The sequence below is a fragment of the Taudactylus pleione genome, unplaced genomic scaffold (genome assembly GCF_031769625.1).
Source record: "Taudactylus pleione unplaced genomic scaffold, aTauple2 ptg000473l, whole genome shotgun sequence".
In the NCBI taxonomy this organism is placed as follows: Eukaryota; Metazoa; Chordata; class Amphibia; order Anura; family Myobatrachidae; genus Taudactylus; species Taudactylus pleione.
This window is the reverse complement of record NW_028284875.1, coordinates 12,455,728-12,476,724: the sequence shown is the minus strand read 5'-3', so window position 1 is coordinate 12,476,724 and position 20,997 is coordinate 12,455,728. Positions and strand designations below refer to the sequence as shown.

The following is a 20,997-nucleotide window of genomic DNA, read 5'->3' as shown; positions in this document are numbered from 1 at the left end:
CGGACCTGTCACGGCCAGGGTATTTCAGCATGGCGCTAGGCGAGTGTTACCTGTGAGGTCATTGTGGCGCGGGCTGTCTGGTGGCGGAGCTGGTGTCTGGCGGAGGGCTTTAGCTGCGCTTCAGTTCACTACCTGCATACCTGGTTTGATTATTTTCAGTTTCACTACCTGCACACCTGGACAGCTCTAATTGTTTCTACTTGGACATTAACCCTTTTACTCCCACCACAGAACTCTTGTGCACATTTATATATTCCTGGATTTTTATTTACTGCCACATTAAATGTCTACTCAAGCACTTATTAAAAATCCTAGTTTTATTTTCAAATCTGCTTCTGTGATCGCTCCTGCTACCACCCCGAGTCCACAAACAACCCAGAACATAACAGGCCCAACATAATGTAGCCAGCCTGAAATATCAGAGCTAAGCAGAGCCAGAATAGCGATTAAGCACAAGTTAAATTTACAAAGGTGTGGGATAATAGTATAGTACCATAAAACTTACAATTAACTGCAATTATAAAAATCCAAGATGGCGCCTGCCTGAAATGCATTCAACTCAGGGAAACATCTGCGTTCCATAGACAGGAAGCTCTCCATACAAGCGGAAGTGACGTCATGCCGCATCATTAGTAAACAAAACACATCCACCCGCTGTCAGCAGCGCTGTATGTTCCAAAGGAAACAATGTGCTCTCTGATCACCTGGAGGGTGTCCATACAATAAAACACCACTAGTGTCATAATCCCAAGTAGTAAATAGCGCTAAAGAGCGGCTACCATTAGTCACAATGTACTTTAGCATGCAAATTGGTTATGTATAAGTTAGTACTAGACATATACCCACAGATCAAAAATTCAATCACAAAAAAAACAAAAAACAAAAGACAATATACTAAGTAATTAAACATAACACAAATGAAATCAATGAAATGAAAAAAACAAAAAAACAAAACCAACAACTAGAGATGATAGATTCTATGACTAAAGTGCCCATTTAACGCAGAAAAACTTTTAGCGGATTTGACTCATTGAGGCCCCTGGGGGCCACAGTATCCAATTCATATTGGAGCACTTTACATAATCTTGCCTCACGACGTCGTAACAATGTTTCTCAGTCACCACCACCACGTGGAAATTTCAGAACATGATCTATTAACATAGATTTAAGACTAGAAACAGGACGCCTTACACTGGCAAAGTGACGAGCTACTGGCTTATCCAAATCATTTGATAATAGGGCACTTCGAATTGAGGATCGGTGATTCGCCATACCCTCTTGAAAATTGCGCGTGGTCATGCCCACATAGTAGTAACCACAGGGACACATGATTAAATAAATAACATGGTCACTTGTACAATGCAGTCTATGGTGTATTTTTATTTTTTTGCCACTGTGTGGGTGCGCAAAATGTGTGCCTGCTAACATTGAACGACATGTTATGCAGTCAGCGCACCTAAAACAGCCTGTTTTTCGTACAAATAGCCAGGTGCTATTCAGCAGCTGAGGTTGTTTAGTTGGTCTCATTAAAAGTTGCTTGAGATTAGCACCACGTTGATATGAGCACATTGGGGATTTTTTACTTATCCCATATAGACTGGGATCAGAAGTAATGATCAGCCAGTACTGTATGTCATTTGTGCCTGATGAGATCCAGTGATTGCGATCATCCTCCCTGGCTCAAGGGTGCCCACACGTTTGGTTTCTACGTGTGAGTGCCTCCGTCTAGCCTTAGATAGGCATCTACATATCGTAGCCTCAGTGTAACCTCTGTCGAGGAACCGATCCTGCATCTCTTTAATTTGATTCTCCATATTTGCAATCGAAGTATTGTTCCGCAGTACCTGCATGAACTGTGATATTGGTAGGCTTCTTTCAGCCTTGCAGGCTGATGACTTCTCGCATGTAGCAAGGTATTTTGGTCCGTTTTCTTACGAAACAATGTAGATCCAAGTCGTACGTCATCACGATAGTTACATCAAGAAAGTCAATATGTAAATTTGTCAATATGGTGTGTAAACCGTATAGGGATATCTAGGGTATTCAGATAATTGACCATGTCACAAAATTCTGTTTCAGTACCGCACCAAATTAAAAAACAGGTCGTCAATATAACGACCAAAAAGATTTTTTCATCATATTTGGGAAAAATATGCATATTTTCATAGCGGCACATATACAAATTAGCATATGAGGGGGCAAAGTTGGAACCCATGGCAGTAGCGGTGCGCTGCACAAAGAAGTCACTGCCATACAAAAAATAATTTCTCGTAAGGACCAACCCTGCCAACTCCAATACAAATTTGACTGGTTGACCATTGTGTGGACCCTCCATAAGAGCACTATGTAAGGCTTTGATGCCCTCATCATGTGGTATAACAGTGTATAGAGTGTTGACATCCATAGATGCCAACCACATTGTCTCAGGAACAGTTCCAAGGCTAAAGATTTTATCTAAAAAATCGGTAGTGTCACGAAGGTAGTCCCGCATCCTATGTACATGAGTCTGTAAAAAACTATCTAGAAAGATGGCTAATGGCTGTAACACAGAACCACACGCAGAGATGATTGGGCAACCTGGTGGTTCAAACAGGCTTTTATGGAACCCTCAAAAACCCAGAGATCCTTTCGTCAAGCCAGCCATGTGGAAGCGCCAGGTCAATAATTTGAACTTCAGCTTTAATCACATACAAAGGGTTTGTTTTAGTTTTCAGATACACTGTCACATCAGATAACTGCCTCCGTATCTCAGCATCATAGGAGTGCCAGTCCTTTACAACAACAGCACCACCCTTATCAGCCTGGGGCTGGTTGTGCTTTTTGGGGGGGAGCACTTTACATAATCAACCTGGCACCCACCACCCAGGGGTGCCGGGGATAGCCCCGGGCTATCAGCCTAGGCTTTGTATGCCCTGGAGAGGGGGACCCCTTTATTGAGGGGGTCCCAGGCTCTCCAGGGATCCCCAGCCTGGAGAGCTTGTAGCCCAATTGTCTTGTTTAGCCCAATTGTCTTGTTTAGACCTTTGGGTGCCCAATTCTCTTATTTAGACCTTTGGGTGCCAACATTTCACCTCTGAAAATGCATTTAGATTTGATCACACTACCCCTCACTAAAGGGGTAGTGTGATCTATCATATTATAAGATATGGATGCAATTTCATGTTTAGCCAAAGCAAAATTACGAACGTACAGTTGGTCACTAGTACCAGTGGGAATGGTTACACAGATCCTAACAATACTGTATTATGGTTATAATAGCTCACATAGTAAATAAGAACAAAACTGGATCACTTAAGTATACCACACTTAGGGTAGGGATGGCAACTTCTGGCCTAGGGAGCAAACACAAGAAAGTAACCAGCACACTGCAATGGAAAACTGGGTGTGGTGTAAACCTGCTGGTATGGATTGCCTAAAATATTTACTTGCAAAATAAATAAAGATAATATTGGTCAAAGAACTATAAAAAGTACAACCTTGTCCCATCTAAACTGTATTCAATGCAGAGACTTCTCTAGTGCCCTACAGATGTGTCCTCATACACTATTGCTGCAGTCATGCCAAACAGCCCGTCTTGGTGAGCCAGGTCCCATGTGACTCTGCTAGCACCAAGTGTCTTTTTCAACCGAAAATGCGTCTTAGTGATGACAAAGGAAATATGGGTGTGGCGTAAACCTGCGGGCATGGTTTGTCTAAAATCTTTATCTTGCAAAATAAATATGAAAATGCTTGTAAAATAACTATAAAATGTACATCAATGGGCCTGATTCAATACGGATCGCAACTTCAATTGCAATAGTGATTACACACGCAGTCTCACTGCGACAGTATGCTAATCTACTGTGATCGCAATGCCGTCGCAGCACAACATAAGGACGCCTACTTTACCTTACACACATCCGTAATCCTTAGCAAGTGTGCAAAACCATCGGTAACATCAAGTACCATCGCAGCCTCAACGAACACTTGCACAAACTCTGACCTTACTCAGGAATTCCTAACCTCATCGCACATAGTGAGTACACAAGCTGCGTATGGCATCGCAGTCCCTAATTTATGCACGCTCCTGCAACGGCATGCCTGCGTTTCGCTGACCACCCCCCTTCCCCTCACCACCCTTAAACAGTACTTCCTGTCAATCACTCTGCGATGGGTCTGCGTAATCACTGCGATCACAGTGGAGTGTTCGTCATACATGCCTACCCTCCCGGTTTTCGCGGGAGGCTCCCGATTTTTCGGGTAACCCCCCGCACCCCCGGAAGGGTAGGCATTTTTCCCGCATTCTGCCCACTTCCTAGTGAAGTGGGCAGAATGAGGAGAATACCCGCGGCGATCGCGGGTCTCTGTGAAGGGGGCGGGGCTTAAGATGTGACTCTGCATGAATCACAGCGGGGCATAGTGACGCGAATCGTTAGGCCCCGCCCCCATCGGCTCCCTGCTGCATCTCTTACCCGGGCTTCTCCCGGGAAGAGATTTATAAAGGTAGGTAAGTATGCTGTTCGTGCACTGCGATGCATACGTACGTGCAGAACGCAACAATCGGCTGATTGCGTGCATAATCGCAGTTTGCGATCATTGCTGAATCAGGCCCAATGTCCCATCTAAACTGTGTTCAATGCAGAGACTATTCTAGTGACCTACAGATGTGTCCTCATTAGGGGTGAGCGGGTTCGGATTTCTGAAATCCGAACCCCCCCGAGCCCGGCAGATCCGAGTCAGGCTCGACTTTTCCCGCCTGACTCGGATTCTGAAATCGAGGCAAAACGTCATCATCCCTCCTTCCCAGTCTCGCGGGTTTTGGATCCTATATAAGGTAACCGCGTCGGCGCCATTTTCTCACTCGGCTGTGGACAGTGAAGAGGGAGGGTGGGAGTTAGGGCTGGCTGGGCTGTGTAGTGTAGTGTAGTGTAGTACAGAGTAGAGTTGTGCTGTGCTGCGCTGTGCTGCTGTTGTCCATAGGGGCTGTGTCCACTACTTCAAAGTCCATAGGGGCTGGCTGTGTTGTGCTGTGCTGCTGTTGTTAATAGGGGCTGTGTCCACTACTTCAAAGTCCATAGGGGCTGGCTGGACTGTGTTGTGCAGTCAGTTGTCCATAGGGGCTGTGTCCACTCCAAAGTCCTGTGCAGTGTCCCAGTCCTAAAGGGGTGCTGTAGTGTTGTCCAGGGGGTGCTCTGTCCGTCAGGGGTGCTCCCCCCAAGTGCTAAAAAAAAAAATATTTTTTCTGTGTTTGTGAATTGTGTGCGCAGTAGCCGCACGTGCATCAACAAAGTAGTGCCAAGCATGTGCCTGTGTCATAAGTAAAGGGCCGGCTGGCTTGACCGTTAAAGGGTGCTGTAACCCCCAAAGTACACTCCAAACCAAATAACAAAATATTTTCTGTGTTTGTGAATTGTGTGCGCAGTAGCCGCACGTGCATCAACAAAGTAGTGCCAAGCGTGCGCCTGTGTCATAAGTAAAGGGCCGGTTGGCTTGACCGTTAAAGGGTGCTGTAACCCCCAAAGTACACTGCAAACCAAATAAAAAATGTTTTTCTGAGTTTGTGAATTGTGTGCGCAGTAGCCGCACGTGCATCAACAAAGTAGTGCCAAGCGTGCGCCTGTGTCATAAGTAAATGGCCGGCTGGCTTGACCGTTAAAGGGTGCTGTAACACCCAAAGTACACTCCAGTCCAAACCAAATAAAAAAAATTTTTCTGTGTTTGTGAATTGTGTGCGCAGTAGCCGCACGTGCATCATCAAAGTAGTGCCAAGCGTGCGCCTGTGTCATAAGTAAAGGGCCGGCTGGCTTGACCGTTAAAGGGTGCTGTAACCCCCAAAGTACACTCCAAACCAAATAACAAAATATTTTCTGTGTTTGTGAATTGTGTGCGCAGTAGCCGCACGTGCATCAACAAAGTAGTGCCAAGCGTGCGCCTGTGTCATAAGTAAAGGGCCGGTTGGCTTGACCGTTAAAGGGTGCTGTAACCCCCAAAGTACACTGCAAACCAAATAAAAAATTTTTTTCTGTGTTTGTGAATTGTGTGCGCAGTAGCCGCACGTGCATCAACAAAGTAGTGCCAAGCGTGCGCCTGTGTCATAAGTAAATGGCCGGCTGGCTTGACCGTTAAAGGGTGCTGTAACCCCCAAAGTACACTCCAGTCCAAACCAAATAAAAAAAAAATTTCTGTGTTTGTGAATTGTGTGCGCAGTAGCCGCACGGGCATCAACAAAGTAGTGCCAAGCGTGCGCCTGTGTCATAAGTAAAGGGCCGGCTGGCTTGACCGTTAAAGGGTGCTGTAACCCCCAAAGTACACTCCAGTCCAAACCAAATAAAAAAATATTTTCTGTGTTTGTGAATTGTGTGCGCAGTAGCCGCACGTGCATCAACAAAGTAGTGCCAAGCGTGCGCCTGTGTCATAAGTAAAGGGCCGGCTGGCTTGACCGTTAAAGGGTGCTGTAACCCCCAAAGTACACTCCAAACCAAATAACAAAATATTTTCTGTGTTTGTGAATTGTGTGCGCAGTAGCCGCACGTGCATCAACAAAGTAGTGCCAAGCGTGCGCCTGTGTCATAAGTAAAGGGCCGGTTGGCTTGACCGTTAAAGGGTGCTGTAACCCCCAAAGTACACTCCAAACCAAATAACAAAATATTTTCTGTGTTTGTGAATTGTGCGCAGTAGCCGCACGTGCATCAACAAAGTAGTGCCAAGCGTGCGCCTGTGTCATAAGTAAAGGGCTGGCTGGCTTGACCGTTAAAGGGTGCTGTAACCCCCAAAGTACACTCCAAACCAAATAACAAAATATTTTCTGTGTTTGTGAATTGTGTGCCCAGTAGCCGCACGTGCATCAACAAAGTAGTGCCAAGCGTGCGCCTGTGTCATAAGTAAAGGGCCGGCTGGCTTGACCGTTAAAGGGTGCTGTAACCCCCAAAGTACACTCCAGTCCAAACCAAATAAAAAAATATTTTCTGTGTTTGTGAATTGTGTGCGCAGTAGCCGCACGTGCATCATCAAAGTAGTGCCAAGCGTGCGCCTGTGTCATAAGTAAAGGGCCGGCTGGCTTGACCGTTAAAGGGTGCTGTAACCCCCAAAGTACACTCCAAACCAAATAACAAAATATTTTCTGTGTTTGTGAATTGTGTGCGCAGTAGCCGCACGTGCATCAACAAAGTAGTGCCAAGCGTGCGCCTGTGTCATAAGTAAAGGGCTGGCTGGCTTGACCGTTAAAGGGTGCTGTAACCCCCAAAGTACACTCCAAACCAAATAACAAAATATTTTCTGTGTTTGTGAATTGTGTGCGCAGTAGCCGCACGTGCATCAACAAAGTAGTGCCAAGCGTCGCCTGTGTCATAAGTAAAGGGCCGGCTGGCTTGACCATTAAAGGGTGCTGTAACCCCCAAAGTACACTCCAGTCCAAACCAAATAAAAAAATATTTTCTGTGTTTGTGAATTATGTGCGCAGTAGCCGCACATGCATCAACAAAGTAGTGCCAAGCGTGCGCCTGTGTCATAAGTCAAGGGCCGGTTCTGGTCCGGACTGAAGGACGTGCCAACAATTTCTGACAAGTCTACTGTCACTGCATATGATACTGTCCTCAAAGCAGCAGCGACAAGCGTGCGTCTGTCTGTTAAAGGGTGGTGTAACCCTCAAAGTGTGCTCCACAAACAATAAAAAAATTCTTCTTTTTTTTTCTGTCTTTGTGAAATGTGTGGGCTGTAGCCGCACCTGCAGCCTTAAAGCAACAGCGACAAGCGTGCGTCTGTCTGTTAAAGGATTACATCGGTGACAGCATCCAAGTAGGCATGTCAGACAGTCCGTACCTGTACTGGCAGGAAAAAGAAGCAATTTGGAGGTCCCTGTACAAACTGGCTCTATTTTATCTGAGTTGCCCCCCCTCCAGTGTGTACTCCGAAAGAGTGTTTAGTGCAGCCGGGAACCTTGTCAGCGAAAGGCGTAGGAGGTTGCTTCCACAAAATGTGGAGAAGATGATGTTCATAAAATTAATTATCAACTCTTCCAGGGAGACCAGCCTCCAGAACGTACAGAGGGACCTGTGGTTGTGGATTCCAGCAGGGACAAATTAATACTCTGTGAGGATGAGGATGTACACAACACTGAAGAGGGTGAGGAATCGGTGGATGAGGAGGATGAGGACGACATCTTGCCTCCGTAGAGCCAGTTTGTGCAGGGACAGATTAATTGCCAGCTTGTTTTGTGGGGGCCCAAACGAACCAATCATTTCAGCCACAGTCGTGTGGCAGACCCTGGCGCTGAAATGATTGGTTTGTTAAAGTGTGCATTTCCTGTTTATACAACATAAGGGTGGGTGGGAGGGCCCAAGGACAATTCCATCTTGCACCTCTTTTTTTTCTTTGAATTATGTACTGTTTGGGGCCTAGTTTTTCAAACTGCCATCCTGTCTGCCACTGCAGTGTCACTCCTAGATGGACCACGTGTTTGTGCCGCCCACTCGTATCTCTTAGCATAGTCATCCAGCTACCTCGGTGCAACCTTTTGGATATAAAAACACTATTGTGAGGTGTGAGGTGTTCAGAATAGACTGGAAATTAGTGGAAATTAAGGTTATTGAGGTTAATAATAGCATAGGAGCAGAAAAACACACAAATTCTGTGATTTTAGCTGTTTTTATGCTTTTTTTAAAAAAAAATACAGATCCAAAACACAAAACCCAGAACCCAAAACACGGAAGGGTGGTTTTGGCAAAACCAATCCAGATCCAAAACACGAAGAAAGATCCAGATCCAAAACCAAAACACAAAAAGTGGCCGGTGCACACCCCTAGTCCTCATACACTATTACTGCAGTCACGCCAAACTGCCCCTCTGGCAAGCTGCCATTCTACTTATCAACAAAAACATACCAAAGTCTAAGTTAAATGTATTGAATATATATGACAACTCAGTCTAGTCCTCACCTTTCACACAGATATCAGATTTCCTGTAACTGAAACACACCCCAAAGAAGGTCTCTCACATCGATGTACCCTGAAACTGTATTTAGGACAACAGGACCACAAAACACTTATTTATAGAAGTGTACCATTTAGGACAAACTATACTCCTTATTAAAAATTAATATACCAGTATTAATTGGGTTACACAGCTTGCCCTGGCATGTAAATGATTAATACAGTCAAGCTACCTAGGGAGGGATAAGCATGGTTAAGCAATATTTCTCTTCAGAAAACCCATACAGATTTGTTAGAGTGACAAGAGAAAACTTATAACATCTTAAATTTACTATAACAAGGTACAGGGCATTGGATAGAATAAAAAACAACATCATATAACTAATGACATACAAGACTGCAAACATAAAAAGGGAGCAAAATTACAGTAATATAAAACTGACATAATTCATATTGTCTGTTGCCTGGGACAGGCAGAATAAGATGGACAGCTCTTAAACTGAAATTAGGGCCTGATTCAGAGCCGGACGCTCTGACCAGAGCGCTCGCTCTGAATCAGGGCCCTCCTACCTAAACTTGGAGCGGCCTCCTGGCCGCTCGCATAGCTGTGGGTGACCACCCACAGCATATGCGAGCGGCCAAAAAGATGGACGCGATGGTCAAGACCATCGCGACCATCGGGCTTGCGACGAGACCCTGCGGTAGGGTCTCGGTGACCGCAAGCCCTGGAGTGATTTTGGCTCTATCAGAGCCAAAATCACTCCCACTGACATCACTAGTGAAGTCAGTGGGGCCGGACCCAGACGGTAGGCGTTCCCATGGGATTGCCTCCGTCTGGCAGCCACGCCTCCGGCACGCCCACCAAAGGGGGCGTGCTGTCAATCAACATCGACAGCACGCCCCCTTTGGTGCGAGACCCGGAGCGACGGCTTCCCCGTCGCTAGCCGGGTCTCGCGCATGCGCACGACGGAGCAGCCTCTGTCGTGCGCATGCGCACTAGGGCACCATCGACCCGCTTGCGAGCGCTCAGCGCTCGCGAGCGGGTCTGAATCAAGACCTTAGTCCCCAATACTGAAACATTTTCAGAACCTGCAGAATATTTCTGAACATATCACTTGGAAGGACCAAAAAAGTGACAAAGAATGCAGATGCACACTCAAAATACTAGGAACAATGATAGTATAAATAATCCTGATAAACTGTACAATTTACATGGAGTATAAGTGAGGTATTTAGTACAGTACTTTGAGTGTGCACCTGTACTTTTTGTCCCCTGCATTGTACTACTTTTCTCAGCATGGTAGCACCTCTTATTACGTTTAAAATTATGGTGTGCAGTCAAAGCCCCCTCCCCCTTTCAACTATATTTGTATATTTATTGTACACTTGAAAGCTGAGACTCCTTCTGCTTGGTATTTGCACTTAAGTGTTTTTAATCAGTACAAGTTCCTACATTACTGTTTACATATAAGAATGGGCCAGGGTTGCCTACCCTCCCGATTTTGCTGGGAGCCTCCCGAAAATCGGATGCAGCTCCCAGCCCCCTGGAAAGGCAGGCAAGCCTCCTGGCAGCCGCCGATCCCCCTGACATCCCCCCACCCCCCCCCCGCGATTAATAGTTAAACCCCCGCAGCGGACGGGGCCGGTAACGTGATTCACACTGAATCGCGTCATTTTGGCCCCACCCACTGCTCCACAATGCCTGTATTATCGCAATTGTGTAGCGGGGTCGGAGCCAAAATGACGCGATCGCATGCCCCGTCCCCCGCCCAAAATGCCCATCACCCATCTGGCCACTCCCCCTTGTCCGGCCACGCCCCCCCATGCTGCCGATCTAGCTGCTCCCTCCCGGAAGTATGGAATGGGCACTATCATAGGTAAGTCCTCTATAACTTTACATAATGCATTCTTTGTCCTCTACAGTGTACTACAAGTCTCATCATGGTAGCACCACTTATTATGTTTAAATTAGGGTGTGCAGTCCAAGTCCCCTCCCCCATTCCACTTGGAAGGTCCCTCACATACCTACCAACTTTATATTAATATGAAGAGGATATCCTTCCATGGTGTTAGACATAACTTTTTCTCTGACTAGTCCAAGAGCTTCACCTTCCGTATTTGTCTTCTGGTGCCTCACTTAGACATAACTGCCCATTTAATAATCTCCTGCACATTTTCATATGAAATTTGATATAATTGTGCAATTTATAAGCCTCATGATTACTGTATCTTTCCTGCACAGCGGTTATTTCTAATTATTGCATCTTATGTGATTTTATGTCCCTGCGGAGATCTTAAAAAATCATAAATTATAAAGAGATGTGAATTGAAGGTTCGTATTTTCCTCTGCATCTTGTGTAAATGCACTGTGTTAAATCTATGTGTTAATTGGCAGGAATGACACCTGCTTATAGTTATATTATTACTAAAGACCAGGATAAATTGATTTCAAACTCACAATCCACTTACGCTGGGTACACACTTAAACAATATCTGCCCAATTTGTCATTTCAATCAGAACGACAAATTGGGCAAATCGTTGCTGCACAGTCAATAAGAAAAGATCATGGATGAAGCCATGCTATATTCTCCCTGTGCTTGCGTGGGTTGCCTGCGGGTACTCCGGTTTCCTCTCACACTCCAAAAATATACCAGTAGGTTAATTGGCTCCCCACAAAATTGACCATAGTGTGTGTGTTTGTGAGCATGTGGTAGGGAATATAGATTGTAAGCTCCACTGGGGCAGGGACTGATGTGAATGGCCAAATATTCTCTGTAAAAGCGCTGCGTAATATGTGTGCGCTATGTAAATAACTGGTAATAAATAATGCTGCCGAATGCAGTATGGCATCCTACACTGCGCCGCCACCCCCTGCATCGCGCAAGTGTGTATGCGGTTTCCGATGCAGGGTCCCATTGGATTGGCCGGCTACAGATCATTCTGATGTGTAGCCGGGTTTAGTTGTGGTCTCTTGACACAAATATGCTAATTACCTGACTCATTATTTGAAGGGGGTCTGTAAGTTTGACACAACAAAAATTTTCAATGTAATTCACGCATGTCAGCTGCAGGAAATTTCTGTGTTTGAAGCAAATATATTAGAGATTTGTCTTGTTTTGGTGGAGACAATGGGGCTTGTGGCTTACAGCCGCTGCGGGAACTCGTGGTTTTGCCTTTTTTTTTTTTTAAACATCTATTTATTTTACTTATAAATATAATGAAGACAATGTTCAGAGAAATCACAAACAAATAATGAATAATACAAAGCAATAAACAATGTCAATAACAACCAGCAAAATGATAAATGAGAAGATATCAGTCATTTCAGGCCAGCTGATATTGTTTAAATCAGAGGCTGTTAGCTGAAATATAGCATTAAGTTTCATTAATACACATTGGCGTAACTACCATAGGTGCAGCTGCTATGGGGCTAAAAGCTGTGGGGGACCCGTCTTTCTTGTCAAAGTTACAGGATGCAGTCAGGATACCGGCAGGCGCTATCCCGCCCGACGATATACCGGCACTGACATCCCGACATGGGACTAAAGATAGGCGTCGAAATCCCGACGCCTATCATTAGCCCCACTACAAAATCCTGACACCCGGCTTACCGAACGAAGGTAGGGACCCCGGGGGGTCACCTGGGAGGTTTAGGGTAGGCACAGAAACAGACAAATTTCAGGTGCACAACTCCAAATTACTGAGAATATATAAATGCAATAACATTTTGCAATCAATAGAGGTTTTTAGCATAAATATGGCCAAGGTTATGGGCCTACCCACCATATCCAGGTAACCTCTTTAGGGTAGGTTAGGGTTAAGCACCACTAAGGGAGGGTTAGGGTAGGGAAAGGAGAGGGTTAGGGTACTCACCTGCTGCAGTCGAGATTTCGATCCGTCGGGCTGCCGCTGTTGGTATTTGATCCGGCGGCTAAACAGTCACCGGCATTACATACCGATTCCCAAAGTTACATGTGTTATATATATTTTTCACCATTGAGTGGTACATAGAGGCCCTTACAAACTTTTGCTATGGGGCCTTCAAATACATAGTTACGCTCCTGTTAATACAGACTACAAAGTATGGACACTATACAGCAATATACAATATAATGGGAAGGGAGGAAAGTCTGAGGAATAGAGGTAAGGGAGGGGGGGTATCAAATAACAAGAGTGCGATGCTTAAATATGTAATGGGGTTAATGCCGCCATATAGGGACAATTCCATCGAAGAAATTAGCGGAAAGTCTGTTTTTGCCTTTAAAATGATTGCCGCTATAATAATGCGGGAAAACTCGCAGGAGTTCCCGCAGCAGCTGGAAATCATAAGCTATTACATAAGACCCTATGTGTGTGATCAAACAAACAAACCCTAACGACACCTGCTTTACTTTTAAAACCTACATATCATATTTTGATAAATATTTTTAACATGATGGTTGGAAGAAATACTTATTTTTCTAAAGTGGTTTCCTTTCATACAGTATTTATTGTATTACAAATATCAAAAAACATACCTGGACAGAAGATGGATTAAATGCCACATTGATGACAGATTCTGTGTGTTTTGTGAGCTTTTGCAGATATGTATTTGAACGGGTTTCATAAATATACGCCTGAAACAACATATGAACACACAAGCAACTTATTCAGTACTTGTAATACCATAATGATATTTTTACAGACAAGATTAACTATGACTGTTTCCCACACAAGTAGTGAAGGCAGCCATTTTGTTGGCTGTATCAAATTTCATAAGAATACAGACTATGGGGGTTATGTAATAGGTGCCAATTTCACGGAACCGTCTGTTTTTCTGCAAGATTGCGGCTTAATTTAAAGAAGCAATCTATTATAAGGCTGGTTCAGCCTTATAACTGATTGCTTCTTTAAATTTAGCCGAAATCTTGCAGAAAAACAGACGGCTCCATGAAACTGGCACCTATTACATAACCCCCAATAAATTCACAGAAGAATTTCAGTACATGTACATTTCTTGGCTGTATTACCCAATGTCAGCCGTCACTGTGTGTAGACGTCAGTCTAATGCTTATTTACAATTTATCTGAAATAAAATTTTTAATTGTCCTCTTATTGTATAATCAATCAAATCAAGTGTACTCCTATATCTGAAAGATGCTTTATTCAAAGGCAATTGTTTGAAGATAAATCATTTTCCATTAGTATTATAGACACTATTATAGTAAAATATATCACTGAGATTTAATGTTGCCATGGCCAGTAATGATATATGATAGTTTCCACTAATTTTAATAAAATAAAACATGCGATTAAGAGTCTAATATTAATATGTATTAACAGTTAAAAAAAAAAATGTAGTGAAATAAATAATAATTATTAATAAGGTATATTTAAAATTTAAAGCTACACACCCACCTACATCAGGGTTTTTTATCTTCATATCTCAAGTACCCCCAACAGGTCATATATTCAGAATTTCTGTATGTGGAAACAGGTTTGATAATTACATACCAAGCAAAATATATTAATGTACCTGTGCACGATTAAATAAATCCTGAAAACATGACCTGCTGGAGGTATTTGAAGACTGGAGATGAAAATCCCTGACCCAGTGCTTAAAGTGGTCCTAGAGAAGTGGTGGAACTCACCACCCTCGGTGCAATGTCAATAACGGGACAGCCACGTGCCAAAAAAAAGGGGATTGTGGTCTCAAAAGAAAGGGGCGTGATCACATAATAGTATTCCCGATACAAATTACGCCACACAGTAGCACATTCTTGATTCACATTACACCACATAGTAGTGTCTCTTATTCATGTATGACACACAGCAGTGCCCCTTTTACATAATGCCCATAATTCTGCCTCTTATACACAATGCCCACAGTAGTAGTGCCCCTTATACAATGCCCACAGTAGTAGTGCCCCTTATACAATGCCCACAGCAGTAGTGCCCTTTACATATAATGCCCACTGTAGTGGTGCCCCTTACACATAATGCCCACTGTAGTGGTGCCCCTTATGCAGTACCCTCAGTAGTGGTGCCCCTTATGCAGTGCCCCTAGTAGTGGTAGTGCCCCTTATGTAGTGCCCACAGTGGTAGTGCACCTTATGTAGAGCCCATAATAGTTGTAGTGCAGTGCCCTCTGTAGTGGTGCCCCTTATGCAGTGCCCTGTAGTGGTACTGCTCCTTATGCAGTGCCCACAATGGTAGTGCAGTGCAGTGCCCTCTGTAGTGGTGCCCCTTATGCAGTGCCCTCTAGTGGTAGTGCTCCTTATGCAATGCCCAGTTGTAGTGCCCCTTATGCAGTGCCCACAGTAGTTGTAGTGCCCGTTATGCAGAGCCCACCATGCAATGTCCCCATTACTAATCCCCCTGTAATAGTGACCCTAGTAGTAATGCCCTCTGTTGTAGTGTCCCCAATAGTAATGTCCATCTTTAGTAATACCCCCAGTAGTAGTGCCACCTGAGTAATGCCCCCAATAGTAATGTAGTAGTGCCCCTAGGAATGTCCCCTGAGTAATGCCCCCAATAATAGTAGTGCCTCCTGAGTAATGTCCCCAGTAGTAGTGCCCCCTGAGTAATGTCCCCTGTAGTTGTGCCCCCTGAGTAATGCCCCCAGTAGTAGTGCCCCCTGAGTAATGCCCCCAGTAGTAGTGCCCCGAGTAATGCCCCCAGTACTAGTGCCCCCTGTAGTAATGTCCCCTATTGTGAAGCCGCTTGCACAACAAAAAAAAATAAAAACTAATACTTACCTTAAGCCCTGCTCCCGCCTCCCGCGTCCCGCTGCTGTCTGATCCGCCTTGCTGCTCCTCAGTCTGAACTATTGGAGAGACGTCATGAATCCTCTCCCATAGTCCACTGCACACAGCGGTACCCAGAAGCCGGAGCTCATGAGTGGGCTCCAGCCTCCGGCTGCCGCTGTGGGAATGGAGCCGGGTGCCCGCTGGTAACAAAATCTCAGCGGGCGCCCGGCAAATGGAGACTCCCTTAAGCGCCGGGGTTAGGTGGGTCGGAGGAGGCGGAACTGGTTCTGTCTCCAAATAGAAGTGACGGAACGCAGTTCCGCCCCATTCCGGACCACTTTAACCCCTGCCGTGACCTAAGTAAAAAAAATAAATAATTGCGTAATTGTGGGCCATACCCCCGCTATACAGGGCCAATATTACAGGCATTGTAGACTGGGTGGAGGGGCTATGATGATGCAGTTCAGAGTGAATCGCATCCTTAAAACATCTCCACAGACTGCCCACTTTTGCTCAATAAGTGGCGGCTGCAGGGGTGTGTGGGCAGCTACGGGGTGGTTAAGTGTCAGGAGACTTACCTACTCTTCTAGTCAGCCAGGAAAGGCAACCCGATTTTCACGAGCCTCCCGGCCTTTCCAGGGGGGTAGGCCATACTTGGCTACTTTTGAAAAAGCATTTCAGGGAGATGTGAAAGAAACACCTTTGAGTGCAGCGTTAAAATGGACGTGTACTATTCTGCCTGAGAGACAAATAGAAACGAGCCCCAATTGTTGCTCAGTAAGATCTACTTGTTGATGAAAACACTCTGATACATCATTGTGCCTTATAACCAATGCAGGGAAATGTCACTGATGATCACATTTAAATGTATATATCTCTTATTTATTTTGTTTCCAAGTATAAAATAGCTTCATAATGGGGGTAAGGTGCAATCAGGGAGATTACTAGACCACAAGTTCTCAAACTTGGACCTCAGGACCCCACACTGTATGTTTTCCAAGTCTCTTCACAGAATCAAAAGTGAAATAATTATAACCACCCGTGCATCTTTTAAAATGTGTGAGTGACAGCGGTGGAACTACCAGCGGTGCAGCCGGTGCACTGCACTGGGGCCCGCCGCAATATAGGGGTCCACACTGCCAGTATGATAGGTGCAGTGTACTGCTTGCCGGGCAGTCATCAAGGCAGCTACACGCAAGGAACTCATCAAGGCAGCTACACGCAAGGAACTCCTGGAGCACAGTGCAGTCAGGCTCAGCACTGCAGTGCACTACTGGGTAATAAATCTCAGTAGTCTCTGCAGTGCGGTCAGAGGAGCATGTGCTGAGCTCTGATTGGAGGAGCCCATCACATGCTCCTCTGACCCAGCAGCAGCGCAGCCTCATGGGTGTGACTCATTGTGAGGCAGTGACTGCTGCTCTGCCGCCTGCCTGTGGATGCTGCTGGTGAGTACACTGTGTGGGCACTACAGGTGGCATAATGTGTGGGTACTAGAGGTGGCATAATGTGTGGGACATTATGCCACTACAGGTGGCATAATGTGGGGACTACAGGTGGAATAATGTGGGGGGTACTACAGTGTGGTATAATGTGTCAGGCACTCACTGCATTCCCTGTCACCCATTGCCTCTCCCCTCTCCCTGTCACCCACTGCCTGTCACCTCTTCCTATCACCCTCTCCCTGTCACCCACTGCCTCTCCCCTCTCCCTGTCACCCACTCCCTGTCACCTCTCCCTATCACCCTCTCCCTCTCACCCACTGCTTTTCCCTGTCACTACTGCCTGTCACCTCTTACTATCGCTCTCTCCCTGTCACCCACTGCCTGTCACCCTCTCCTTCTCACCCACTGCTTTTTCCTGTCACTACTGCCTGTCACCTCTACTTATCACTCTCTCCCTGTCACCCACTGCCTATCCCCTCTCCCTTTCACCAATTGCCCGTCAACTATCCCTGTCACCCTCTTCCCCTCTCTGTCACCAACTGCTTCTCCCTGTCACCTCTCACCCTCTCCTGTCACCCACTGCCTCTTCCCTCTCCCTGTCACCCACTGCTTCACCCTGTAACCCACAGCCTGTCACCTCTCCCTATCACCCTCTCCCTGTCACCCACTGCCTCTTCCCTCTCCCTGTCACCCACTGCCTGTTATATCTTCCTGTCACCTTCTCTTTGTCACCTTCTTGTTTCTCTTTGTCTACCTCTTGCCTTTCCCTGTCATCCTCTACCTCTCCTTGTCACCCTGCACTTTGAACTTGGAGTAGGGCAGAGGTAACAAAGCAAATTTTTGCACCTGGGCCCACCACTCACAAGTTCCGCCCCTGGCCTGTGCACCTGCTTGAAAATGTGACCTGTGTGGGGCCCTGAGGATCGAGTTTGAGAACCACTGTACTAGACTCTTCAGGGAGGCAGGGAGATTGCTACTGTTTCAGGGAGTCTGAGTTTGCAAGTATGGACTAGCCAAGTATGGACCAGTCACAAACTGTAATGTCTTGATTACAACTTATGATAGGTCCCTCTGCTTACACCTCTACCCAGGGGCTTATTTATAATGGGTGCAGGGTGTGCAGTGCACATGTGTCTTGGGTCCAACACCATACATCCTGCACCAGTAGTTAGTTATACTCACCTTTCTGCAGATTCCGGTGTCCTGCAAGACCTGCGCTGCAGAACAGCAAAAAAAATCACAGGGAAAATGGCGGCTGCTATTTTCCCAGTGACTCGCGCATGCGCAGAAAAGTTGTCCAGGGAAAAAGGAGCGGGCACCATTTTCCCGGAGACATGAAGCCAGAATCTACTGCGCTGACAGAGATGAGGGGGCCCAAACGGAGGCTGCATGGGCCATAAGGGAAACACTATGGCTCCAGCTGGAGTGGGGGCACCTTAGTATAAATTTTAAGGACATGTCTAAACATGTAGCCATTTGTTCTTACTGAAGAAAATGGGAGTGTTCTGTATATCAAATTAATTGATTAAATCCACTTATGACAGATATCTGCTCTTAATGATCCTTAGAATTGGACATATTGGGCCGTATTCAATTTGGAGCGAAAAGCCGTTTTCGGCAATACTTTTTCGGCGATGACATCATTTTCGCCGATTTTATTTATCCCCGTAATTCAATTTCAGCGTCTTTCGTCGGTGCGATAACGCAATGCAATGTAATAAGCAAAAAAGTTTTGCCTATGAAGACTCAGCGGAAAAAAGTACAGATATGAGGTTTTGGGATGTAGAGGTGCGGAAACCACCCTGTACCCCTTGTACACCCTCCTTGACGCAAATTGTGTAAAAAAAACGCAAAAAAAAATACACAAAGGACACCCCAAAAAAGTACTTTGAAAAAATGGGTGAAAAAAATCAAAGTGGGGGTACAAATTCAAAATAGTCTTTGGGGGTCTGCAAGTATGGGGGAGGTGTTTTTTGGATTTCAGGTGTTTGCTGGAGGTGCATTTTTTGTGCTTTTTAATGCTTGACTTTAAAATATGCTTGCATCAATTCTCATGTACCCCAAATTTGATGGGAATACTTATCTTCCCCAAAAAAAGTAGCAAAATGCTATTCTTCACCACTTGCTGAAAGACGCTAAATAGCGCCTATTGAGAACATTTAAAAACCCTGAATACCTTTAGCAGGGCTATTTGGGGGTACCCATAGTGATTCCCCATGTCAGTACATCTTTTGGGGGGTGTCGGGCTGATTTCCCCAAAACTGACAGGACTTTTTACCGGTTTCAGTTTCGCCAGGTCCCGTTTTTAAGCGGGGACTAGCGCGATACTTTTTTGCAGCCAAAACCAGTGATGACGGCGAAAAGTCCGGCAACTGACTTTTCACTTCTAATTGAATACGGCCATAATGTAGTACCCAGCGCAACAGGGATTTTTTTTTGTTGTTTTCACTCTTTTTCCTCCCCTCTTTATTTATTATACACCCTAAAATGTGTGTTTTTAGAAGTGGAGATGTAGTGCTAGATAAGTGTTAAGTAGAATCTGATTGGTTGCTATGGGCAACATCTCCACTTCCAAAAACCAGCACTTTAGTAAATATCTCTCTTACTCCATCTATCTCTTCCCCTTCATCTGTCTGTTTTTCTTTCTTCCTCTATTTCCATCTTTCTTTCTGTCATTCTACTCTGTCTCTCTCTTACCTCCTCTCTCTTTTGCTATTCCCCCCTCTTACTCTCCTCGCCCTCTGTGCCAAAATCTCTGTTTCTCTCCTGCCCCTCTGTTTCTTGCTCTTCTTCTTCTTTATGGAGGGATAGTCTAATTATTTAGTATTTGTTTTGGGGGGGTGTAGAGTTGCAGGGTGCTCAGAGTGTTTGGAAGATTTTTTTTTTAGAATACTCGGCAGTAGGTCTGTGCCGCTCACCTCAGGACCGATGTGCACGAGCGCACCAATGTGATGACATAATTTTCTATAAGCACTTCTTTTTATCTTATATAGGTTATCCTTAGCATTATCTTTTTTTCTTTTCATCTTTACTATGTTATTTGATATATTTTAGAAGTCATCACTTTTTCTTCTCTACAGAGTGTTCTTTATTTCTGTTTGCGGCTTGTGCGTCCCTGTGTGCCTTTTTCATTTCTTCTATACTGTTGTACAATTTTTTGTGGATAAAGGGCCTGATTCAGAGTACTCTGATTGCGAGAGACCTGTGCATGCGTATGATCTGTACTGTGCATGTGCAGGTCTCCCTCTACGAGATCGCTTGCAGTTCCCTTGTATAACGGTCCCAGGATTTAGGCAAATCTTCATCCTCATGGAACGAGATAAAGTGTCAGCTTTTTTATTCTTAGAACCTGGACGGAATGTAACATGAAGGTTAATGCAAGAAAAATTGACAAGGATTCAAAGGACTGAGCATTGGTAAGATACAATACGTTTTTGTGGTGACAGGAAATTGAGCACCCTCCAGTAGATATCTCCATTCCTCCAAGGCAAGTTTCATGGCGAGTAACTCTGTAACCTACAGTGTAGTTTTTCTCAGCAGGAAGGAAGTTCCTTGAAAAAATCCACATGAATGCCACTGGCCATTCTCAGTTTTCTTTTTTCCACTCCTACTCCTACGGAGGATGCATCCACCTCCAGGAAGAATGGTGCTGCCAAATCAGGCTGATGTAGAACTGGAGTGGAAGTGAAGGCTTTTTGAGACTTTGGATGCTTCTTCAAACCATTTGCGAGGATTAGCACCTTTTTTTGTGATAGCAGTGACAGATGCAACAATGGCTGAATAGTTCTGAATAAACTTATTAGCGAATGTTAGGAAGCACTGCACTGATTTCAAAGTGTTGGGTTAAGGCCAATCAACAAGTCTGAACTGGAAATTATGTAGCTTAGGAATGGACTAGAGGAGGCCTCAAAAGTCCACTT

At 45.1% G+C, this 20,997-nt stretch overlaps 1 protein-coding gene across 1 annotated transcript in view; it reads right to left on the bottom strand.

The window, feature by feature from the left end:
- Positions 1 to 20,997, bottom strand: part of WDR27 (WD repeat domain 27) — a 525,006-nt gene that overhangs the window by 232,505 nt on the left and 271,504 nt on the right. Inside the window, exon 24 of the mRNA XM_088448950.1 lies at positions 13,425 to 13,523. Coding sequence (XP_088305076.1) covers positions 13,425 to 13,523 — 99 coding nt within the window. The remainder of the gene's footprint in view (positions 1 to 13,424; positions 13,524 to 20,997) is intronic.